Source organism: Mobula hypostoma, chromosome 7, assembly GCF_963921235.1.
Source record: "Mobula hypostoma chromosome 7, sMobHyp1.1, whole genome shotgun sequence".
Taxonomy (NCBI): Eukaryota; Metazoa; Chordata; class Chondrichthyes; order Myliobatiformes; family Myliobatidae; genus Mobula; species Mobula hypostoma.
The window spans coordinates 110103770-110124665 of NC_086103.1; the positions used below are offsets into that span (position 1 = coordinate 110103770).

General features: G+C 41.0%; 1 protein-coding gene across 3 annotated transcripts in view; it reads left to right on the forward strand.

The window, feature by feature from the left end:
• tdrd3 (tudor domain containing 3) overlaps nt 1-20896 on the forward strand; it is a 98504-nt gene that overhangs the window by 53946 nt on the left and 23662 nt on the right. For all 3 annotated transcript variants that reach the window (XR_010018676.1, XM_063053765.1, XM_063053766.1), the window contains exons 8-11: nt 820-966; nt 5698-5854; nt 9906-10031; nt 17643-18496. Coding sequence is in view for 2 of the 3 variants with exons in the window: in XM_063053765.1 (XP_062909835.1) it covers nt 820-966; nt 5698-5854; nt 9906-10031; nt 17643-18496 (1284 nt within the window). In the remaining variant the exon portion in view is untranslated. The remainder of the gene's footprint in view (nt 1-819; nt 967-5697; nt 5855-9905; nt 10032-17642; nt 18497-20896) is intronic.

Genomic DNA, 20896 nt, shown 5'->3' on the forward strand with positions numbered 1-20896 from the left:
AGAAGCAAATTCTAAAGGCAGCAACCTACATTATTCTGGGGGAAAAATACTGAAAAAAAAGCAGCTTAGTGTGCTCTTTGTTTTAGTAAGATGTTAGTTTACATTTCTTGAGGGCAAAATTTCCAACTCCAGTAGATCAGAAAGCTGGATGAATTTCCCCGCTGTTCACCTTGTAACCAATATACATTGCAGTGTCTATTTGACTTTTGAATATTGTAACTTCACACACTTATTCATCCCAAGCAAGCAAAATTGGGAAAGAGCTTTTTACTGAGATTGTATTTCAAAGAATCTGGTAACCCACTGTGCCTGTGCCAGTTTTGTTCTGTTTAAAGAATTCTTTAAAACTGCTATCGTGATAACACCAGACCTGGTCCTCCAATATATTCAGCAGTAGAAATGGACAAGGAACTCCTTTGGAATGGGGTTTGCTGGTGCCAGCGGGGCAAAAGCATGAGTTCCGCTTGTCATATTGTGACTTTGTATTCTAGAAGTGGTCTTCGGAGTTTTGAAATCCATCATTGAAATAACACTATTTTAGTAAATTAAATTCAGCAAATTAGGTAGTTTCAATTGTTTCAAAAGTGCTTGATTGAGATTCACTTAATTTGAGCATGGAATAGTTTTGAGTCCATCTTTTTGATCTATGTTCTTTATTGCTTCATTTTAATGGTTGAAATTATGCAGCATAGAACTAATGGTCAAAATTTCAAGTGGCATTTTTAAAATCCTGCACTTATGAACTTTCTCAAATCTACATTGGAGTATGGTCATGAGAAGGGGACTTCTGCAAACTAATTCCCTTCTGTTGTAATCAAGGCGAAGACATTTGGTGGTGGGAACAATGCCCGGAGCAATTTAAACTCAAGTGGTGTTGGTAACAGAAACAAGGATACCTTTCAGAAGAACAAAGAGGAAAGAAGTCAAAGAGTGGATGGGAAACCTGAAGGAGTATATCGAGAATTGGTAAGGCCTTTAGGTTTCATTTTTTATGTAAAAGTTGTACAAAATTTTAGTTTTGTTTTAAGCATTAGTTGTTTGCCTCCTAAAATATCTTTTAATGCCTCTAAAGAGGTGGGATTTCAACAAATTATGAAATCGCGTTTTTGAACTTGATACCTACCCTCTTCTGTTGGCTGAAGACTGATACCAAACTCCATGCTAGAAAATTGTGAAATTGTTTGTCCTGAATGAAGCGTATCTCTGAACAAGGGAACTAACGTTTCAATAGGTTTCAATTTAATGTCAGAAATGTGTACAATATAGATCCTGAAATTCTTTTCCTTCACAACCATCCACAAAAACAGAGGAGTGCCCCAAAGAATGATTGATAGTTATATGTTAGAACCCTAAATCCCCCCAACTCCCCCCTCCCAGGCACAAGGAGCAGCAAGGCAACGACCCTCTCTCCCCCACCAAGCACTCAAACATGCAGCAAAGCATCAATAAAGACACAGACTTGCAGTACCCAAAAGACTACTCGTTTACTCGGTACCTTGACATACCACAGCGCGCGCGCGCTGTCCCTCTCTGTCTCCCTCTCTCATACATAAGGGAAGAAGAGGTGTCCCTGTTTCTCAGTGACAGGGGAGATGTAACAAAGACTTCACTGATTTATGATGTTACAAGTCTGTTGCATCACTTTTTCCAAGCTCTGCCCAGAGAGTTGGCCCCATAAAGGCTCAGGTCTCTGAACACACTGTCCACAGCAGCTAACCTGCTGCTCCCAAAGTTCTGTGTTTTCCTGGCCTCGAATCAGCCAGTCTCCAGAGCCACAAAAATCTGGCACCCTGAATGTGCGCTCGTCTTCCAGGCTAGTCTTTAAGTACATTCTGAAATGGTCTAGCAAATCCTGTGACTAAAGGACAATTAGCATTAGGCATTTAATGGTCTGGATCGTGAGGCTGTAATCTGTGAATAAATGAGAAAAAGTATATATTTACATTAATGGATGGTAAGCTGGAGAAGTGTGTCCAATTTTTAATTCAGGCCATTAAATGATTTTGGAGAAGAAATAGAAATGCTAAGTTACGAAAGCTTTAGTTTAAAAAAAAAATGGATTCAGTAATGTTTTGGAGAATGAATTATTATATCCCTATCTAATAGACGATCTGTGACAGTGATAATCCGAACTGTCTTGTAGGTAGCATAACAATTCAAAACTGTCAGTAATATTGAAACTGAGGAACTATCTGGTATTGATTCAGGGAATGAGCCTTGAATGATCGTACAAAATCTTTATCCTTCTCACTGATATCTTTTAACTTGAGCTGAAATTGGGACAATTGTGATGGACAGGTCAACAAGCATTCGGTATGGTTATACTCTTAGAATCATATTGTTTCTGGTTTCTTCCCATCAGTGGTACGATATACCTGGAAATCGTGGCATAAGGGCATTCGGGGAGGGAGTTCTCTTATGCTAAAAGTCTATTCAAGACCGCACACGCTAATTGCATTGGTTTAAATATGACCAAGAAAATAGTTAAAAGTTTTGCATCGTGATTGAGGAACTGATATTCCTCCATATTAATCTGAATTGGGATAAAACATCGAAGGCATAGAATGTATTCTTCAACAAATAAGATATATTTTTAAACCTGCTACTTAGAAGTTGTATGTGATTTTTTTTTTCATATGTTTGTTCTATTTCTTAATGTGCATGTATCTGGAAACCAGAGGTTTGTTTGAGGCATTTATCACTTCAAAGGCTATTTGTTCAGATTTTTATTTATGTAAGGATTTTGAAACATGGTTAATGAACAAACATAGAAATTTTCAAGAAAATGCCATGCCTATCCTTGTGCCTGTCTGTTGCTTTGTTTATTAAAAAATTACCTCTTTAAAAAACATATTTGATGGAACTTAAGACCTCCTCCCTCATTTGTCTTATTTTTAGACAGTAGTCCATAGTTGAAGACTCTCCCTAAAGGAAACATCCACAACTCACGATCTTATTTCAACTAAGTTCCCTCTCACTCTTCAAAACTCCAACTGATACGAACTTAACCTGTCTAATAATTCCTCAAAAAATCTGCCTATTTCAGGTATCAGTCAAAAAAAAGTGAATTACTTCCAAAGGATTAACACCTTTCTATACTGCATTAATCTAGACCGCTGAGACAGCCAATGTTATACATTGCTCTTGATATCATCATATCAATGCCTTCGGGTAGATGGAGCTCGTCAGCCTGGGAAGGCAGTCCACCTAAGAGAGGGAAAACTCTGTTTTCAAACCTCTGCTGCCTTGCGGCCATCCCCACTCATGGGAAAGGCTTCGGGAGTAAACCCTGAGGACAAATCCGGAGCTGGAGCCCCTAAGGCAGTCTGACGTTGCCTTCACCCTCATTCTGGCAACTCCTGCGGCGACACTGGTGCCAAGCTGTATCGGCCCTTGCCCTTCCTTTGGACAACATCAGTTAGTGGAGAGGGGAGACTTGCTGCATGGGCAACTGCAGGTCTTCCATTCAGCCTTGCCCAGGCCTGCGCCCTGGAGAGGACACTCCAGTATCGCCTCATCACGACGGCACAGAGACTTTCCAGGCTCAGATCCATGGTCTCGTGAGACTCACGGATGCCATCAATGGCTCATATAACTGAAGAATAGCTCCCTGCTTTCTGTATTGTGTTCCATTAGTTTTATCATTTGCCTTGCCTGAATACCAGCTTGCACTGGGACAGCCAGATAGATCTGCTTCTTGGAACCCTATAATTTCATTTCTGGATGAGCACCGTTAGCATGGCGCTATTACAACTCTGCAATCCCGTGTAAGAGGGTTCGTGTGTTCTTTCTGAGAGCATGTGGGTTTCCTCTGGGTGCCCTGATTTCCTCTCACAGATGAAATGTGTATTGGTTAGTAGGTTAATTGGTCATTGTTAATTGTCCTGTGATTAGGGTAGGGTTAAGTAGGTGGGTTACTGGGTGGTGGGGCTCATTTAGCTGGAAAGGCCTATTCTGCCTGATAATCTCTAAATAAATAAGGTGATATGCAGCTTTTTTGGCTTTTGTCCTGCCAAAGTAGACTTGTGAATCTGTTGGGATCATTCTGCCTCCCCTCCTACCTTTTTGTTTGATCTACTCTTCTTTTTTGAAGGGTCTCGGCTCGAAATGTTGACTGTTTACTCTTTTCCATAGATGCTGCTTGTCCTGCTGAAATCCTCCAGCATTTTGTGTATGTTGCCTTGATTTTTCAGCAGGTCAGACAGCATCCATGAAAGTAATCAGTTAACGTTTTGGGCTGAGACCGTTCTTCAGGACCGGAAAGGAAGGAGATGCCAAAATAAAAAGGTGGGGGAAGAGAAGAAGGATAGCGAGAAGTGATGGGTGAAAAGCCAGGTGGGTAGGAGAGGTAGAGGGCTGGAGAGAAAGGAATATGATAGAGGCAAGAAAACCAAACGATAAATGGAAGGAGGAGGGGCACCAGAGGTGATTGGCAGGTAAGGAGAGGTAAGAGACCACAGTGGGGAATAGACATTGCTGCGGTCTGTGAGGAGTTTGTACATTCTCCTCATGACAGAGTTTCCTCTGGGTGCTGCAGTTTCCTCCCACAGTCTAAAGATGTACTGGTTGGTAAGTTAGTTTGTCATTGTAAATTGTCCTGTGATTCGGTGAGTTTTAGATTGGGGGTTGCTGGGTGGTGCGGCTTGAAGGGCCTACTCCAGACTGTATCTCAATAAATAAAATACATCAATTTTAAATATTATGAGTTACTATTTTAGCTCTGGATGTGCATACTGGAAATCTTTGAAATGTCATTTGTTGCAAGAAATTTTAAAATACCCAATTAAATGCAATTTTGTTCAAAGATTGATTGATGAAAATATTGCAAATTCTTTTGGATGCCTGCGCAATTTGAAATAATTCAGGTTACTTAAATATGCAAGCTAACATGGTTTCTGAAGGTAGTTGTTTGACTTTGATTATTCTGAAAATGCCTAATGATGATTGATATTTCGAATAGTTTCCTTTAACACTTGGAATGATTAAGGGTTTGAATGAGAGAAGCAGTTTTACAGGGTTCAAGAGATGAGTAGATCTCCAGCATTTTCAGAAACTGTAAATTATTTTGTGCATGGAATAGCTATGCATCTGAGATGTGTTGCAACACACAGTGCTGGAGGGACTCAGCTGTCAGGCAGCATCTGTGGAAATGAATAAATAGTTGACAGGTCTATTCTTCTGAATTTGAGTTGAGTTTGTTTTCATTTAGGGAAATTAGATAGAATTTCTAGATGTATTAGTATGAAGCATTTCCTGTTTTGCCTGATAGAATTAGCTTGCTTGGTAGTTAGGTTTCTTAAGGCATCGTATGCTCGTATCTTAACCTTCAGCTTTAACAACTTGGATAACTTTCCTAAAACTGATTTAAAAGATTTGCTTTAAATAAGCTTATCTATCAAATGCACTAAGTAGTTAAAACAGTGCAGTGGAGTTGCATTTATTGAACAATATGGAGAAGTACAGTAATTGTTTATCACTTAATGTAGTCTTCGCTGTTGCACTAAGTATTTAAAACACAGTACAGTGGAGATGCATTTATTGAACAATATGGAGAAGTACAGTAATTGTTTATCACTTAATGTAGTTTTCGCTGTTGCACTAAGTAGTTAAAACACAGTACAGTGGAGATGCATTTATTGAACAATATGGAGAAGTACAGTAATTGTTTATCACTCAGTGTAGTCTTCGCTGTTGCAGGTTGATGAGCGAGCTCTGCAGCACATAATTGAAATGGGTTTCAGCAAGGAGGAAGCAAGACAAGCTTTGATGGAGCACAGCAATAGTTTGGAAAATGCATTGAATTTTCTTCTCAACAGCAGCAAACCACAACCTCCTGTGCATAACCCTGTGAGAGGTAAGATCAAACAAATTGTTTGTTTACAGTTTGACTCGAATTTCCTTAATTTCTGAATCTCCACTATAAAATTGAGCATATATCGTAGTCTTTAATTTTTTTAAAGCTATTTCTTCAGTGCAGCTGCATATGGTTGTATTTACTGTCAATGTTAAGGGTACCATGCCTAGCTCTTCTAATATTTACCTTTTACAATCTTTGATTGTGAAGTTTTCATAGAATCATGGTGTACAGCACAAATATTCACAACTAGACAATTTTTATTGCTGATTGAATTGCTAGGAGTATTTAATTTTTTTTGCTTTGTATTGTTTCTGCTTTTGCACTTGATGTACATCCTATATTGTTATTTGAAACTGTTGAAAAATTGGTGGCACTATGGCACAGCTAGTAGAAGTGCTTCATTATGGTACAAGAGGCTTAGGGTTCAGTCCTGACTTTGGGTGCTCTCAGTCTAGAGTTTGAACATTCTTCATCGGCCTGTGTGAGGCTGCTCTAGTTTCCTGTCATTCCAATGATGTTAGGCTGGTGTGTTAATTAACTACTTTTCATTGCCCCTTGTGTGTGGGTGAGTGGTAGAATCTGAGGCAACTTGATAAGGATGTGGGGTGATTTAAAAATCAATAAATTGAACCAATGCAGGATTGGTGTAAATGGGTTGTTGACGGTCAGTATGCAGTTGGCAGTCTGGAGGCCATATTTCGATGCTGTATTTCTGTGATGAAATGAAAATCAAATTCAGTTTGCGGTTTCATTGAGAGTACCTGCACCGTGAATATTTGCTTTTAATCTGGGAGTAGAAAGATTACTGGTTTATGAACTGTAACAACAAATTATAGGAAAAGGATAGTCAAGAATATTGAACATGTTACAAGTCATTTAAAACAAAATACCAGGATACAAGTTCCAAGTTTAGGTATGATTGTATTTTAAATGTTAAGTCTCTTGCAAATTACTTAAATTAGAATCTAATGAGCAGATTTGATCTAAAATTGTATACATACTATCCATACTTTCTGGTAAAGGCTGGTGTTCTCCTTGAATATCAATATTTCAATGAAAACCCTGCTACATTCTTAACAATTGGTATAAAATGTATTTCTGAACACGTAAGGGATAAATTGTGCACAGTGATTTAAGCTATATTAGGGCTGAGAAGTCAGGAAATTGGAAAAAGCTGCTGTGTTAACTTTCAGCACTTCTCTAGAAACTTACATCTTTGAAGGTAAGTAGACGAAGTGACTGCAGAAATGGTTTAGTTGTGGAGTATGTGTTATCATACGTCCAGGTTCTTTTGTGATCAACATGTGTTCAACATATTCCTTCACAGAAGAGAAGTAATTGGATTAAGAATGGTGTTTTGGGCTCATCAAATTATTAATGTCTAGGATAAGACTGCTTAATTTTTGAAGGAGCTTTGTTCAAACAAGCATTTCAGACTTTGGTCACGACTGATTTCTGAGACATGAAGGAATCCTAATGCAAAAATTTGTAAAGTGCTGCAGTGCAGGGATCCCCAACCTTTTTTGCACCGCGGACCGGCTGACCCGTGGGGGCGGGGGGTGGTGTAGGGTTGACAATGGATAAGAGTAGCAGTCAAATACGTTGTGTTTACCCCGAGAAAGACTACCATGACCATGAAGCCTTGCACGGGCACCTGTGTGTGCATGCGTGTACGTGCCGATTTTTTTTTTTCTACACATCGTTTTTGGCGATTCTGTTTGGGGGGACAGGGTGTTAATCACAACCAGAATATAGGTGATAAGTGGCTAATACACTCAATTTAGTTTCTAAAAGGATTTATCTAACGAATTTAATATTAAACAGAGCATATTTTCCTTGCTTGAATATAGTGATAAGTGAATTATTGGGGAGCTTGAAGTGAGTGTTGAACGAACTTCAGTAGATGTGGTAGAGGCAGGTTTGATATTATTATTTAAAGAAAAATTGGACAGGTATATGGACAGGAAAGGAATGGAAGGTTATGGGCTGAGTGCAGGTCGGTGGGACTAGGTGAGAGTAGCGTTCGGCACTGACTAGAAGGGCAGAAATGGCCTGTTTCCATGCTGTATTTGTTATATGGTTATATAAGTCACTTACAAGTCAATAGCATTTTAAGTAACGTTTGGATATTAAACACACAGCACGTATTTTCCCCGTATGAACATATAAAATGATTGCAACACACCAATATCGCTGAATCAGTGGGAGCCCTGGGCTTGTTTCCCTGCAACAAGACGGTGCCATCGAGGGGTGATGGGAGACAGCGATACTCGAAGGGGGTTCCTTATGTCCAGTCTATTCCGCGATTTAGTTTTCATTGCATCCATTGCAGAGATATGTTGGAAATGGAAGCAACGTTTTCAGTGCTTTCGTGGCTATCTCAGGATATTTAGCCTTGACATTGATCCAGAATGCTGGCAGAGATGTTCTGTCAAACATACTTTTCAGCCCGCCGTCATTTGCAAGCTTGAGGAGTTGATCTCCTTCCCGCGCTGACATGGATGACGCGCGGGTAATGACCTCGCGTGCGTTCAAGCTCAACAGTGGCCGTGACAGGGAATGAGGAAAGGTGCAGCTGACTCATATCGCCAAATCATATTGTTTCCTCGTGGCCCGGTAGCACATGCTTTGCGGCCCGGTGGTTGGGGGCCGCTGCTCTAGTGCATACTGGCAACGTTTTTTTTATATGATGAAGAGTTAAGTAAGACTGGCAAATGCAGTGACTTCACGAAGTAAATATTGAATACGAACAGAGATTCACAAAATTAAATACATTAGAAAAGAAGTACAGTGTGAATATCAGAAGATTTTAAATGATTCAACTGTTGAAATGACTTTCCAAATAACGGGGGAAAGCAGTACCTGTTGATTAACAGCAGGGAGATGTGGATTATAGAACTTTTGCAAAATGGTTTTGATCCTTAATACTTACAGTTGATAATCCCAAAAGTTGCATAAAAGCAAGCAAAATTGAGGTAAATGTAAACTTAACCACTTTACTACTATTGTATGAGTAAGTCGAATGCAAAGTCAAATATTAGCTATTGATAAAAAAAATTAAATATGAGGATAGGTGACAGTTCATGTGTATTTGAGGGTGATGACTTGTTATGTATCTTTATTACTAAATTGCAAGGATCTCTGATGAATGTAGGTGAAATTAGTAAATGCTTGCTGTTGGATTATGTATCTATTGGACATTTTCTGATTAATGATTTGGTGTTCTGAGACACCAAATTAAAAAATATAGAGGTAAAGACTTCGTATATGCTTTCACTTCGATTAGATGTAAACATACATTGGGTTTAACGTTTATGTAAGACAATTATACTGTTTGGTGCATGAAGGTTCCTCATTGTCTTGTGTAGTTTTGTGTTTTATGATGAATGCCTGTTAAGACGTGTGTGTTTATCCACATAGTTTACTGTTGTCTCAAAAGGTCAAATTTTTGAGTCTTTAGATGTTGGTAAATTGCAGGACTGGGAACTTTTTGCTGGAAACGAAGTCTCCAGACACAGTTCCTTGTCAGGGCATTTAACATGTTGCTATCATTGAACACCTATTGAAATGAATGGCTGATGAAATTCAAGGGTGAACGTGAGCGGATTTTGAATTTTAGAAGAGTTAGTGTGAAACAAAGAAGAAATTAGAAAATTAAAATGAGATTAAATTTTACACCTTCCAAAAAAGGAAATAGTACAGGACAGTGAGTGCAAGTGATTAGGAAACTGAATGTGACCTGAGGTGTAGGCAATAAAGTTTATCACATTCTTCATCTGTGGCAGTGCAAGACTTTCAGGTTGTGACTGCCACATCTGGAGATGGAGCAGAGAAAGGAACTGGTTATTTGAGATGCTGACCAAATTCTGTGCTGGATAACTGCTTTTACCCACTTTGCTATTGAAGGCAATACTTTTGTATGAAACTTACTAGCAGTCTTGTACCTCAGTAAGTTGTTCAAATACAGTGTTGATTTTTCAATATGTTTATGCTTAATTCATGTGCATATTTTAATGTTTTTAATTGTCATACTTACAATTTTTATTAGGGAGAGGAAGAGGCAGAGGGAGGTCAAGGTCTGAAGATGACGAAGGTTTAGCAGGTGCCAGACCATCTGCACCAAGCACTTTGTTTGACTTCCTGGAATCGAAGATGAGTTCCTTGACTGTTGAAGGTTTGTATTTGTCTGAAGGAGTACTGGGGACATGGTGGGGGGGGTGAGGAATGTTTGAAAAGTTATGGCCCAATATTAAGCTTTGTCACTCTCCACTATTAGTTGCGATCGACTGAATGTTTAAAACTTGATGAATGGTGTTAACCTAATTTTCGGTTGAAAAACTGCTGGTTAACAAAGAGAATAAGACTTTAAATGACAATCTCTCTAAATACTGCAAGTTTTAGAGGCGATCAAATTCTACTCGTCTTCATCTGTGTCCATTTCAGTGTCAGGTTTATTATCTGATTTGTATGAGGTGAAATTTGTTTTCCAGTAGCAGTACAGTGCGGAGTGAAAAATTACTATAAATTGCAAAGTTAATAGTGTTTTTAAAAAAATTAGTGAGTTATTGGTCATGGGTTCATGCACCATTCAGAATTCTAATGGTGGAGAGAAAGAAGCTGTTTCTGAATTATTGAGTGTGAGTCTGTGTACCTCCCTGGTGGCAGTAACGAGAAGAGGGCTTGTCCCAGATGGTGAGGATCCTTATCGATGGATGCTGCTTTGCTGAGGTACCGTCTTCTGAAGATGTCTGTAATGATGGGGCAAGTTATGCCTGTGACAGTGCTGGCTCGGTCTTGAACCCTCCATGGTGTTTTGCTATCCTATGCATTGGAGCCTCCATACCAATATAATAGGTATTAATCTTCAACCAGTCAGTTCAGTTAAGCACAAAGAATCTATCTACCAATAAGTACCTTTAATTGTCTGAACTAACAAGCACATGAAATTACAAACTGGATATCTGTGTGCACACCCACTAGCTTTCCCTGAACCTCCATGAACAGTCAAAGAATAGAAAAGGTGGTGGTTATCTATCACATCTAGTAATGACAGGAAACCTGTGCAGGAAAATTTTTAAAGTTGTAAGCTATTGCAGTGGGGCATTTCCACTTTCCTAGCCTCAAAAGTCCATGTCCAGTTGCATGAATAGTCGTCAAGGGTCTTCCTTGGTTGCAGTGGATGACCATGACTACTTCTGTGCCTTGTCATGCCCTTCACTCTCCATGAAGCATGGCAGAATGACCTTTCTGGCCTTCGGATCTCACTGTAGATCTCATCTGCCCTGTCCGCAGGCGTGTCCCTATCTCACTGGGGTATGAGGCCCGCCAGCTGCAGTCACTTGGTTTAGCCTACCTGTCAAGGCAGTTAACAGGCATGTGGGTGCAGTTGCATGCAAGCAGCTCTCACCTGTGGCTCCAAGTAGATGGAAGAATAATACCCAGGAAAAAGTCTGCACTGGCCAGGTGTTCTTCTTGATAGAACATAGAAATCTACAGCATGTTACAGGCCCTTCAGCCCACAATGTGGTGCTGACCATGTAATCTACTCCAGAAACTGCCTAGAATTACCCTACCGCATAGCCCTCTATTTTACTAAGTTCCTTGTACCTATCTAAGTGTCTCTCAAAAGACCCTGTAGTATCAGTCTCCATTCTGTGTGGAAAAACTTGCCCCCTGATATCCCCTCTGTATCTACTTCTAAGCAACTTAAAACTGCCCCTCGTGTTAACCATCCCAGCCATGGGAAGAAGCCTCTGGTTATCTTACGCGATCAATGCCTCTCATAATCTTATACACTGCTATCAGGTCACCTTCATCCTCTATTGCTCCAAGGGGAAAAGGCCAAGTTTACTCAACTTTTTCTGATAAGGCACTCTCTCCAATCCAGGCAACATCGTGTAAATCTCCTCTGCACCCTTTCTATACCTTCCACATCCTTCCTGTAGTGAGGTGACCAGAACGGAGCGCAGTACTCCATGTGGGGTCTGACCAGGGTCCTAAATAGCTGCAATGTTACCTCTGGGCTCTTAAACTCACTCCCACAGTTTATGAAGGCCAATGCACCGTATGTCTTCTTAACCACAGAGTCAACCTGTGCAGCAGCTTTAAGTGTCCTATGGACTCAGACCCCAAGATCCCTCTGAACCTCCACACTGCCAAGAGTCTTACCATTAATACTATATTCTGCCATTATGTTTGACCTACCAAAATGAGCCACCTCACACTTACCTGGCTTGAACTCCATCTGCCACTTCTCAGCCCAGTTCTGCATCCTAACAATGTCCCGCTGTAATCTCTGACAACCCTCTGGACTATCCGCAACATCCCCAACCTTTGTGTCATCAGCAAACTTACTAACCCACCCTTCTACTTCCAGGTCATTTATAAAAATCACTAAGGGTTGGGGGAGGGGTCCCAAAACAGATCCTCACTGGAACCACTGGTCGCCAACCTCCATGTGGAATACAAACCATCTACAACTACCCTTTGCCTCCGTGGGCAAGCCAATTCTGGATCTACAAAGCAAGCTCTCCTTTGATCCTATGCCTCTTTCTGAATGAGCCTTGCATGGGGAACCTTATCAAATGCCTTCCTAAAATCCATATACACTATGTCTTTTGTTACATCCTCAAAGAATTCAGTCAGTCTCGCAAGGCAGGACCTGCCCTTGACGAAGCCATGCTGACTATCCCTAATCAGATTGCCTCTCCAAATGCTCATAAATCCTGCCTCTCACGATCTTTTCCAACAACTTGCCCATCACTGAAGTAAAGTCTATAATTTTCTGATTTATCACTACTCCCTTTTTTGAATAAGAGATCAACATTATCAACCCTCCAGTCCTCTGGTGCTTCTCCCGTCCCTATAGATGGTGCAAAGGTCATCACCAGAGGTCCAGCAATCTCCTCTCTTGCTTCCCACGGTAGCCTGCGGTATACCTCGTCCAGTCTTGGTGACTTATTGAACTTAATGCTTTTCAGAAGCTCCAGCACATCCTCTCTCTTAATGTCTATACGATCAAGTGTTTCAGTTTATTATAAGTCATCCCCACCATTGCCAAGGTCCTTTTCCTTGTTGAATTCTGAAACAATGTAATACTGATGCTGTTGTAATCTCCACATTTCTGATGTGGGGCCATCTACTTCTGTGATGGTTGGTCTCCACAAAGTTGTTGCTACCTGTGCTCCTGAAATAGTCCATTCCAATTCTTTTCCTTATCCAATTAACTCTTTCAATTGTAACTGTTTCAATTGTATTGGCTCAAGTTCACCTGACTGACCTGTGTAAGCTTCTCGTTGAATGTGGCCCAAGGCTGCAAGCAGTATTGTTTTATGACTTGTTCCTCTAGCCTTGTGCCCTGGATATTCCTTTTGTTCTTTCCAACACTGACTGGTTCAAGCCAGTCCATCCGAGTTAGCCAAGCACTGGGCCCAGAAAGAACACGGGTTGTTCCTTCTGCAACTCTGCCATTTTACTAATAAAAACTTCTTGTCTGAGAGTGGTCTCAGGTTTAGCACATCAGCAGAAAGCATTGTGTTCAGGTTCAATTGCTGATTAACCTTCTCTGAGCAAGAACCAGTTCACAGAATGGTGGATGCAAGGACAGTCTCATAAGATGGCTGCCTCCATACCTGTAGCCACATGGCAAGAGCACAGACTTCTACTTTGTCTGCTTCCACTGCCATTACCTCATTCCTGTTTGCTTATTTTATTGTAGTTCTTTCTGGCCAACACCAGGCTATGATGCAAACTGTTAATGCTTTCCACAGTACAGGTGTCCCCCGCTTTCCGAACGTTCTCCTTACGGCATTTCGCTTTTATGAAAGACCTACATTAGTACCTGCTTTTGTTAACTGAAAGAGGATTTTTGCTTTTACGAAAAAAGACGCTCGCTTTAAACTTGTGTTTACCCCGAGAAAGACTACCATGACCATGAAGCCTTGCACGGGCAGGTGTGTGCGAGTACGTGAACGTGCGAATGCGTGTACGTGCTGATTTTTTTTTGACAGATCGATTTTTAGCTCAAACTTCCCGATTCTGTTAAGTGAAACTACACTGTACATACATTATTTCTACTTTATATAGGCTGTGTATTTATCATATCATTCCTGCTTTTACTATATGTTAGCATTATTTTAGGTTTTATGTGCTACTTGGTATGATTTGGTAGGTTATTTTTTGGGTCTGGGAACGCTCAAAAAATTTCCCCATGTAAATTAATGGTAATTGCTTCGCTTTACGCCATTTTGGTTTACGAACAGTTTCATAGGAACACTGTACATTCGGATAGCGGGGGAAACCTGTACATCTCTAGAAATCTGTGGGACTCTGGATCATTCTATTGGGCCCAGGATAGATCGTTTGAAAGGTTGATGTTCAGCAACTTGAAGTTGCTCACCCTTTCCAATGTGCAAGTCAAATCCGGATAAAGTCACTCAGAGACCGTATAAGTACAAACTCTGTATTCAAAGCACCCGGGGCTTACTCAGTCGCTCAAACAGGAACAGTCTGTGACTGTTCCTGCCCGCTCCACCAACTAACTCACAATTCCCCTTACAGAATGGATATAGTCATTCAGATACCCCCACACAAGACAGGCTGGAGCCAAACTTATCTACTACATGACAGTCCCGAAAGACAAATGACAGAATAGGCATAATGGCTCACATACACAAAACAGACTGGAGCTGTTTTGTCTCTGCATGACCGCACAAGGACAAGGACCCTGAAAAAAAACTAGCTGGCTAACTTCGAGAAGAAATATTGCTTAGTACATCTGTTGATCATCAGCAGTTTCGTTCAGAAAAACAGCCTCATATGTTTAACTGACCATGTTAACCCTTTACATACTTTATCAGCACTTCTGACCCTTCAGTGGGGACTGATGTGTGTTCTCCAACTTCCTCTTCCTGAAGTCTACAATGAGGTCGTTGGTCTTGCTGACATTGAGTTCCAAGTTTGTTGTGACACCTCTCAACCAGCCGAATTATCTCACCCTTGTATGCCTCCTTGTCACATGAAATTTTATCAGGAACAGTGGTGGTGTTGTTCTCTGTGTCTCCTAATAAAGTTTTGGCTTTTTCTAATATGTTTAAAAGTTGTTGATATCCAAACTCATTCTTTCTTGAAAAGTCTCTCATCATTTGTGATCCTTTTTAACCTTGTTAAGGTAACATGCTACACAGGCAAAAAATGCCGGTGAATGCAGCAGGCCAGGCAGCATCTATCGAAAGAGGTACAGTCGACGTTTCGGGCCGAGACCCTTTGTCAGGACGAACTGAAAGAAGAGATAGTAAGAGATTTGAAAGGGGGAGAGGGAGATTGGAAATGATAGGAGAAGACAGAAGTGGGAGGGATGGAGCTAAGAGCTGGAAAGTTGATTGGCAGAAGGGATGCAAGGCTGAAGAAGGGAGAGGATCATGGGACGGGAGGCCTAGGGAGAAAGAAAGTGAGGGGAAGCACAGAGGTTGGGCAAGGAGTTATAGTGAGAGGGACAGAGGGAGAAAAGAGAGGGGAAAAAAAGGGAAAAGAAAAAATAATAAAATAAATAAGGGATTAGATTAGATTATGAGGACACATAGTCCTCTTTTATTGTCATTTAGTAATGCATGCATTAAGAAATGATACAATTTATTCCTCCAGAAACACAAGACAAACCAAGACTAAAAAAAACTGACAAGAACCACATAGTAGTAGTAGCGGTAGTAGTAATCATATTTTATTAATCCTGGGGCAAATTGTTTTTCGTTACAGTTGCTCCATAAATAATATATAGTAATAGAACCATAAATAGTTAAATAGTAATATGTAAATTATGCCAGTAAATTATGAAATAAGTCCAGGACCAGCCTATTGGCTCAGGGTGTCTGACCCTCCAAGGGAGGAGTTGTAAAGTTTGATGGCCACAGGCAGGAATGACTTCCTATGACGCTCAGTGCTGCATCTCGGTGGAATGAGTCTCTGGCTGAATGTATTCCTGTGCCCACCCAGTACATTATGTAGTGGATGGGAGACATTGTCCAACATGGTCAGTTATAACATATAGTTACAACAGTGCAAAGCAATACCGTAATTTGATGAAGAACAGACCATGGCACGTTAAAAAAAAAGTCTCAAAGTCTCTCGAAAGTCCCATCATCTCACACAGACGGTTGAAGGGAGAAACTCCCTTCTATGAGCTTCCAGCACCGCAAACTTGCCAATGCAGCATCCTGGAAGCACCCCGACCACAGTCCGACACTGAGTCTATCCGAAAACTTTGCACCTCTGACACCGAGCACCATCTCTGCCGAGTGCTTTGACCTCGGCCCCGGCAACAGGCAATAGGCACAGCTGAGGATTTGGGGCCTTCCCTTCCGGAGATTCTTGACCGCACAGAAGCAGCAGCAGCGAAGCAGGCACTTCAGATGTTCCTCCGTGCTTCTCCACGTCTGTCTTCATCAAAATCAGGATTGTGCATGGCAAACTACTTCACAAATACAATATCATTCGGAGCGGCTGTGTCACGCCACCATCTCATCTTCTCCTCTCCTCCCCACAATGGGGTACGAAGGGGAGGTGGGGCATTAACGGAAGTTAGAGAAGTCAGTGTTCATGCCATCAGGTTGGAGGCTACCCAGACCGAATATAAGGTGTTCTTCCTCCAACCTGAGTGTGGCTTCATCTTGACAGTAGAGGGGGCCGTTGATAGACATATCAGAATGGGAATGGGACGTGGAATTAAAATGTGTGGCCACTGGGAGATGCTGCTTTCTCTGGCAGACAGAGCATAGGAGTTCAGCGAAACCGTCTCCCAGCCTGCGTTGGGTCTCGCCAATATATAGAAGGCCGCATTGGGAGCACCGGACGCAGTATATCACCCCAGCCGACTCACAGGTGAAATGTCGCCTCACCTGGAAGGACTGTCTGGAGTCCTGAATGGTGGTGAGGGAGGAAGTGTAGCACTTGTTCCGCTTACAAGGATAAGTGCTGGGAGGGAGATCGGTGGGAAGGGATGGGGGGGACAAATGGACAAGGGAGTCACGTAGGGAGCGATCCTTGCGGAAAGCAGAAAGATGTGCTTAGTGGTGGGATCCTGCTGGAGGTTGCGGAAGTTACGGAGAATTATATGTTGGACCCGGAGGCTGGTGGGGTGGTAGGTGAGGACAAGGGGAACCCTATTCTTAATGGGCTGGCGGGAGGATGGGGTGAGAGCAGTTGTCTCCCTTCTCCAGCCTCGTATCCCTTCTGCCAATCAACTTTCCAGCTCTTAGCTCCACCCCTTCCCCCTCCTGTCTTCTCCTATCAGTTCCTCGTATTTTAAATATTGGAAAGCTGGTGAGAGTTGGAATACTGAATTTTGAGCCTTCCATTGCCATATTGTTACTGCTTTACGTTGCTGCAGAAATCAGTCACGTGTTTTCAGCAGTTAAGTGCTTGTCATTGAAGGGAAAAGTTTAATTATATGAGCTTGGGTAGGCATGAAAGTGCGCAATGTTTAAAGATGATGTAAGGGATCTATAGAATAGAATGTTGTGGTTGAAGAAGAGGTGGAGCAGATACTATTCCAATGTGCACGTCAGCACAGTTGACCCAGCTGAATTTCTATCTCAATCTCTTTATACATAAAATATGTGTAATTTTATTACCTCCATCGCATAGTTTTGGCAATGGATGGAGGAAAAGAGTCTTAAAACCCTGCAGATGTTGTGAATCGTGTTTATCCACATTGATTGTTTATACAGTGTTAATATGAGCGAAGGTTAAAAAGTGTGCTTCAGTTATGCTCTGCTGTCTATTTTTGTAGAGTCAAAACTGGAGCCTCCACACCATTCGGGTGCTGATAAAGATATTGCTGTGAAGGGCTATCAGCAGAAGAATACACCCTGGAATAATGATCGACCGCAGAAACATGACAGACCACCTCGTTTTCAAAGGGAGAATATATTGGCAAGGCAAGCCTCTGAGAACTGTGGGCCGCCAAAGGGCAGAGGTCCTGATAGACAGACCTCTTCGGGATGCAGTAACTGGACAGATGATGGAAGAAGAGGTGGCAGGCATTATGCAGCGCAAGGACAACAAGTCGTTCACTTGGATAATGAAACAACTCGAAAGAGTAAGGGAGATAACACAACAAGTAAATTTGGAGATGGTCCAAATTCAATGGAATTTAAAGGCGGCCTGAGTCAAAAAGATAAACTGGAAAACAATACTCAACAAAGAGCAAAATTTGAAAACCAGCGACATAATTATAGTATTTACAATGAGCAGAAAGCCATGGAACTTTCGCAAATAATAGGTAGTGGAATCTCTAGAAATGTGAATAATGAAAAGGACTTCAATTTTCACATTGATGACAAGTACAGTGCGCAGATTATTGGTGCATATAATACATCGAATGGCCAAATAGATCCCTTTCTGAGAAAAAGAACAGGACCTATAAAATCCACAGAATCTGTCCAGTCAAAGCTTGCTGAATATTCAAGCAATAATGGAATTTATGATTCAGTGTCAAAGAAAAGAACTGGACCAATTAAGCGGGAAAGAACATGGGGAAAGCCTTATGAAATGGAGAACTCTGCTTCTGTACTGTCAACTAAAACACTGAGTGATTGGAGACCAGGAGATCATTGTCTAGCTCTCTACTGGGAAGATAACAAGGTAGGATTGGTTGGCATGATGTTTGCTTAATTGATATGGTTTGTTGTTTTTTTCAGATATAAATGTTTTCTGCTTCTCTTAGTGAAGAGTACAAAGAAATGGAAATGTACCCATTCTGGGTGCTCAGGATCATAATAAGCATTCCCTTAGTCAAAAATAGCATAATTAAATACATGCAAAAAAAGTCAATTTTTTATTTCTGCAAAGTTGTTCCACCACAGACCAGAGTAGTTCAAAGTTCAAATTAATTTTTTTTATATCAGAGTACATACATGTCACCACATACAACCGTGCAATTGTTTTTCCTGTGGGCATACTTAGCAAATCTATAGAACAGTAACTGTAAACAGGATCAATGAACAACAAACTGTGCAAATGCAAATATAAATAAATGGCAATCAATAAGAGCATGAAATAAAATAACAAGATGAAGTGAGACTGATTGTTTGTGGAAAACACCTGAAATAGAATGAGTGTAGTTTGTTCAAGAGGCTGATGGCTGAGCCGGGAGTAACTGTTCTTGAACCTGGTGGTGAGTCCTGAGGCTCTTGTATTTTCTACCTGTTGGCAGCAGTGAGAAAAGAGCATGCCCTGGGTAGTGAGGATCTTTGATGATGGATGCCGCTTTCCTACAGCAACGTTTCAGTTAGATGTGCTCAATGATTGGGAGGATATTACCTGTGATGTACTGGGCTGAATCCACTACTTTCTGAGGATTTTCCACTCAAAAGCATTGGTGTTCCCATGCCAGGCCGTAATGCAGCTAGTCAGCACATCTTTTACCATACATCTATTGAAGTTTGCCCAGGCTTTGATGACATGCTGAATCTCCACAGACTCCTGAGGAAGTAGAGATGCTGTCATGCTTCATTTTTCTGGGGCTCTGAGTCGTCATGTTGCATTAAACTTTGGTCAAGCCATATTTGGAGTATTCTGTCTACTTTTGGTCTAGTTTCCACCTTCTCTAAAGCTGTCCGTTAACAGGAAGGCTTTGGAGAAGGTGTAAGAGTGGTCACCAGGATGCTGCCTGGATTGGAAAGTATCAGAAAGGTTAGTCAAACTTGAATTGTTTTATATTGTGTGGGAAACTGAGGAAAAAAAACATAAATAAAGGTCTTTTTTCCAAGATAATGATGTCAAATACGCAATGGTGTAGTTTTAAGCTGAGAATGGGTAAATGTAAAGGAGATGTGTGGGATCAGATTTTTTTTTTGGTGTTGGCAGTGGTGTAAGCAGGCATGACAAGTTTGAGGCAATTACATGAACATGCAGGAAATGGAGAGATATGGATTATGTGCAAGTAGGTGGTTTTAGTTTAATTTGGCATCAACATCATTGGCCAAAGGTCTTAATCCTCAGCTGTATTTTTCAAGTCTATAGTTTTACACCTAGTTTGCTTTTTACATCAGTCTAACTAAATTTTGGTTATTTCCACGCCTCTCAGAAGGACAGTGATAATGTATTTTTATCAAGAACCTTAAGAAACGATTTTCTCATTGTTCTATCCTGTTTGGTTAATCTGGCTTCACATCATGTTAGTTTTTGACGGAACATAAATTCTCTCCTATTGTTAATGAAACCTCCATGAATTTGTTTTTCCTCTGAAAGCTGGGCATAAATATATACATTAGCTAGAAGTAGGTCTGCCCAAAATGTGATTTACTGATACTTTTATTAATGGTCACAGTTCTGAAACAACATTGTTTCACAAAGTGTGGCATTTGAGAAACAGCTGAGAATTGTATCATTTTTGTTCATGAATGGAAGGTGTAACCTCTTCCTCTATCTCCTGCATGTTTGTTTATCAGTTTATCCTCTTTTCCCCTTCATTCAGTGGTTCAGATGCACTCAATATATTGTAGGACTCTATGACAAAATATTGCACGTGAAGCAGAGTAAGATGCATGAAAGGTGAAGAGTTTTACCTTAAACACATTGTTTGTAATTTCCCTTCTAAGAGAGACAAAAGCTTAGATGAAGTAACTTTAGAAGCTTAATTATTGAAGAGCAAACCAGGTGCTTTCAGAAACCCTTTTAGTTTGAAGAGTAGTACTAACAAACAATATACACATATTTAACTTGTGCAGTGCTTGATCATTGAAAGTATTTATTTTTACTTAAAATGTGGAGCCTTTAACTCTCTCTAATACCTCTGGATGGCCAAGATATACAATGAATTGTTGTTGGTGCGTGGCCAAGTGGTTAAGGCGTCGGTCTAGTGATCTGAAGGTCGCTGGTTCAAGCCTCAGCTGAGGCAACGTGTTGTGTCCTTGAGCAAGGCTTTTAACCACACATTGCTCTGCGATGACACCAGTGCCAGGCTGTATCGGCCCTCGTGCCCTTCCCTTGGACAACATCAGTAGCGTGGAGAGGGGAGACTTGCAGCATGGGCAACTGCTG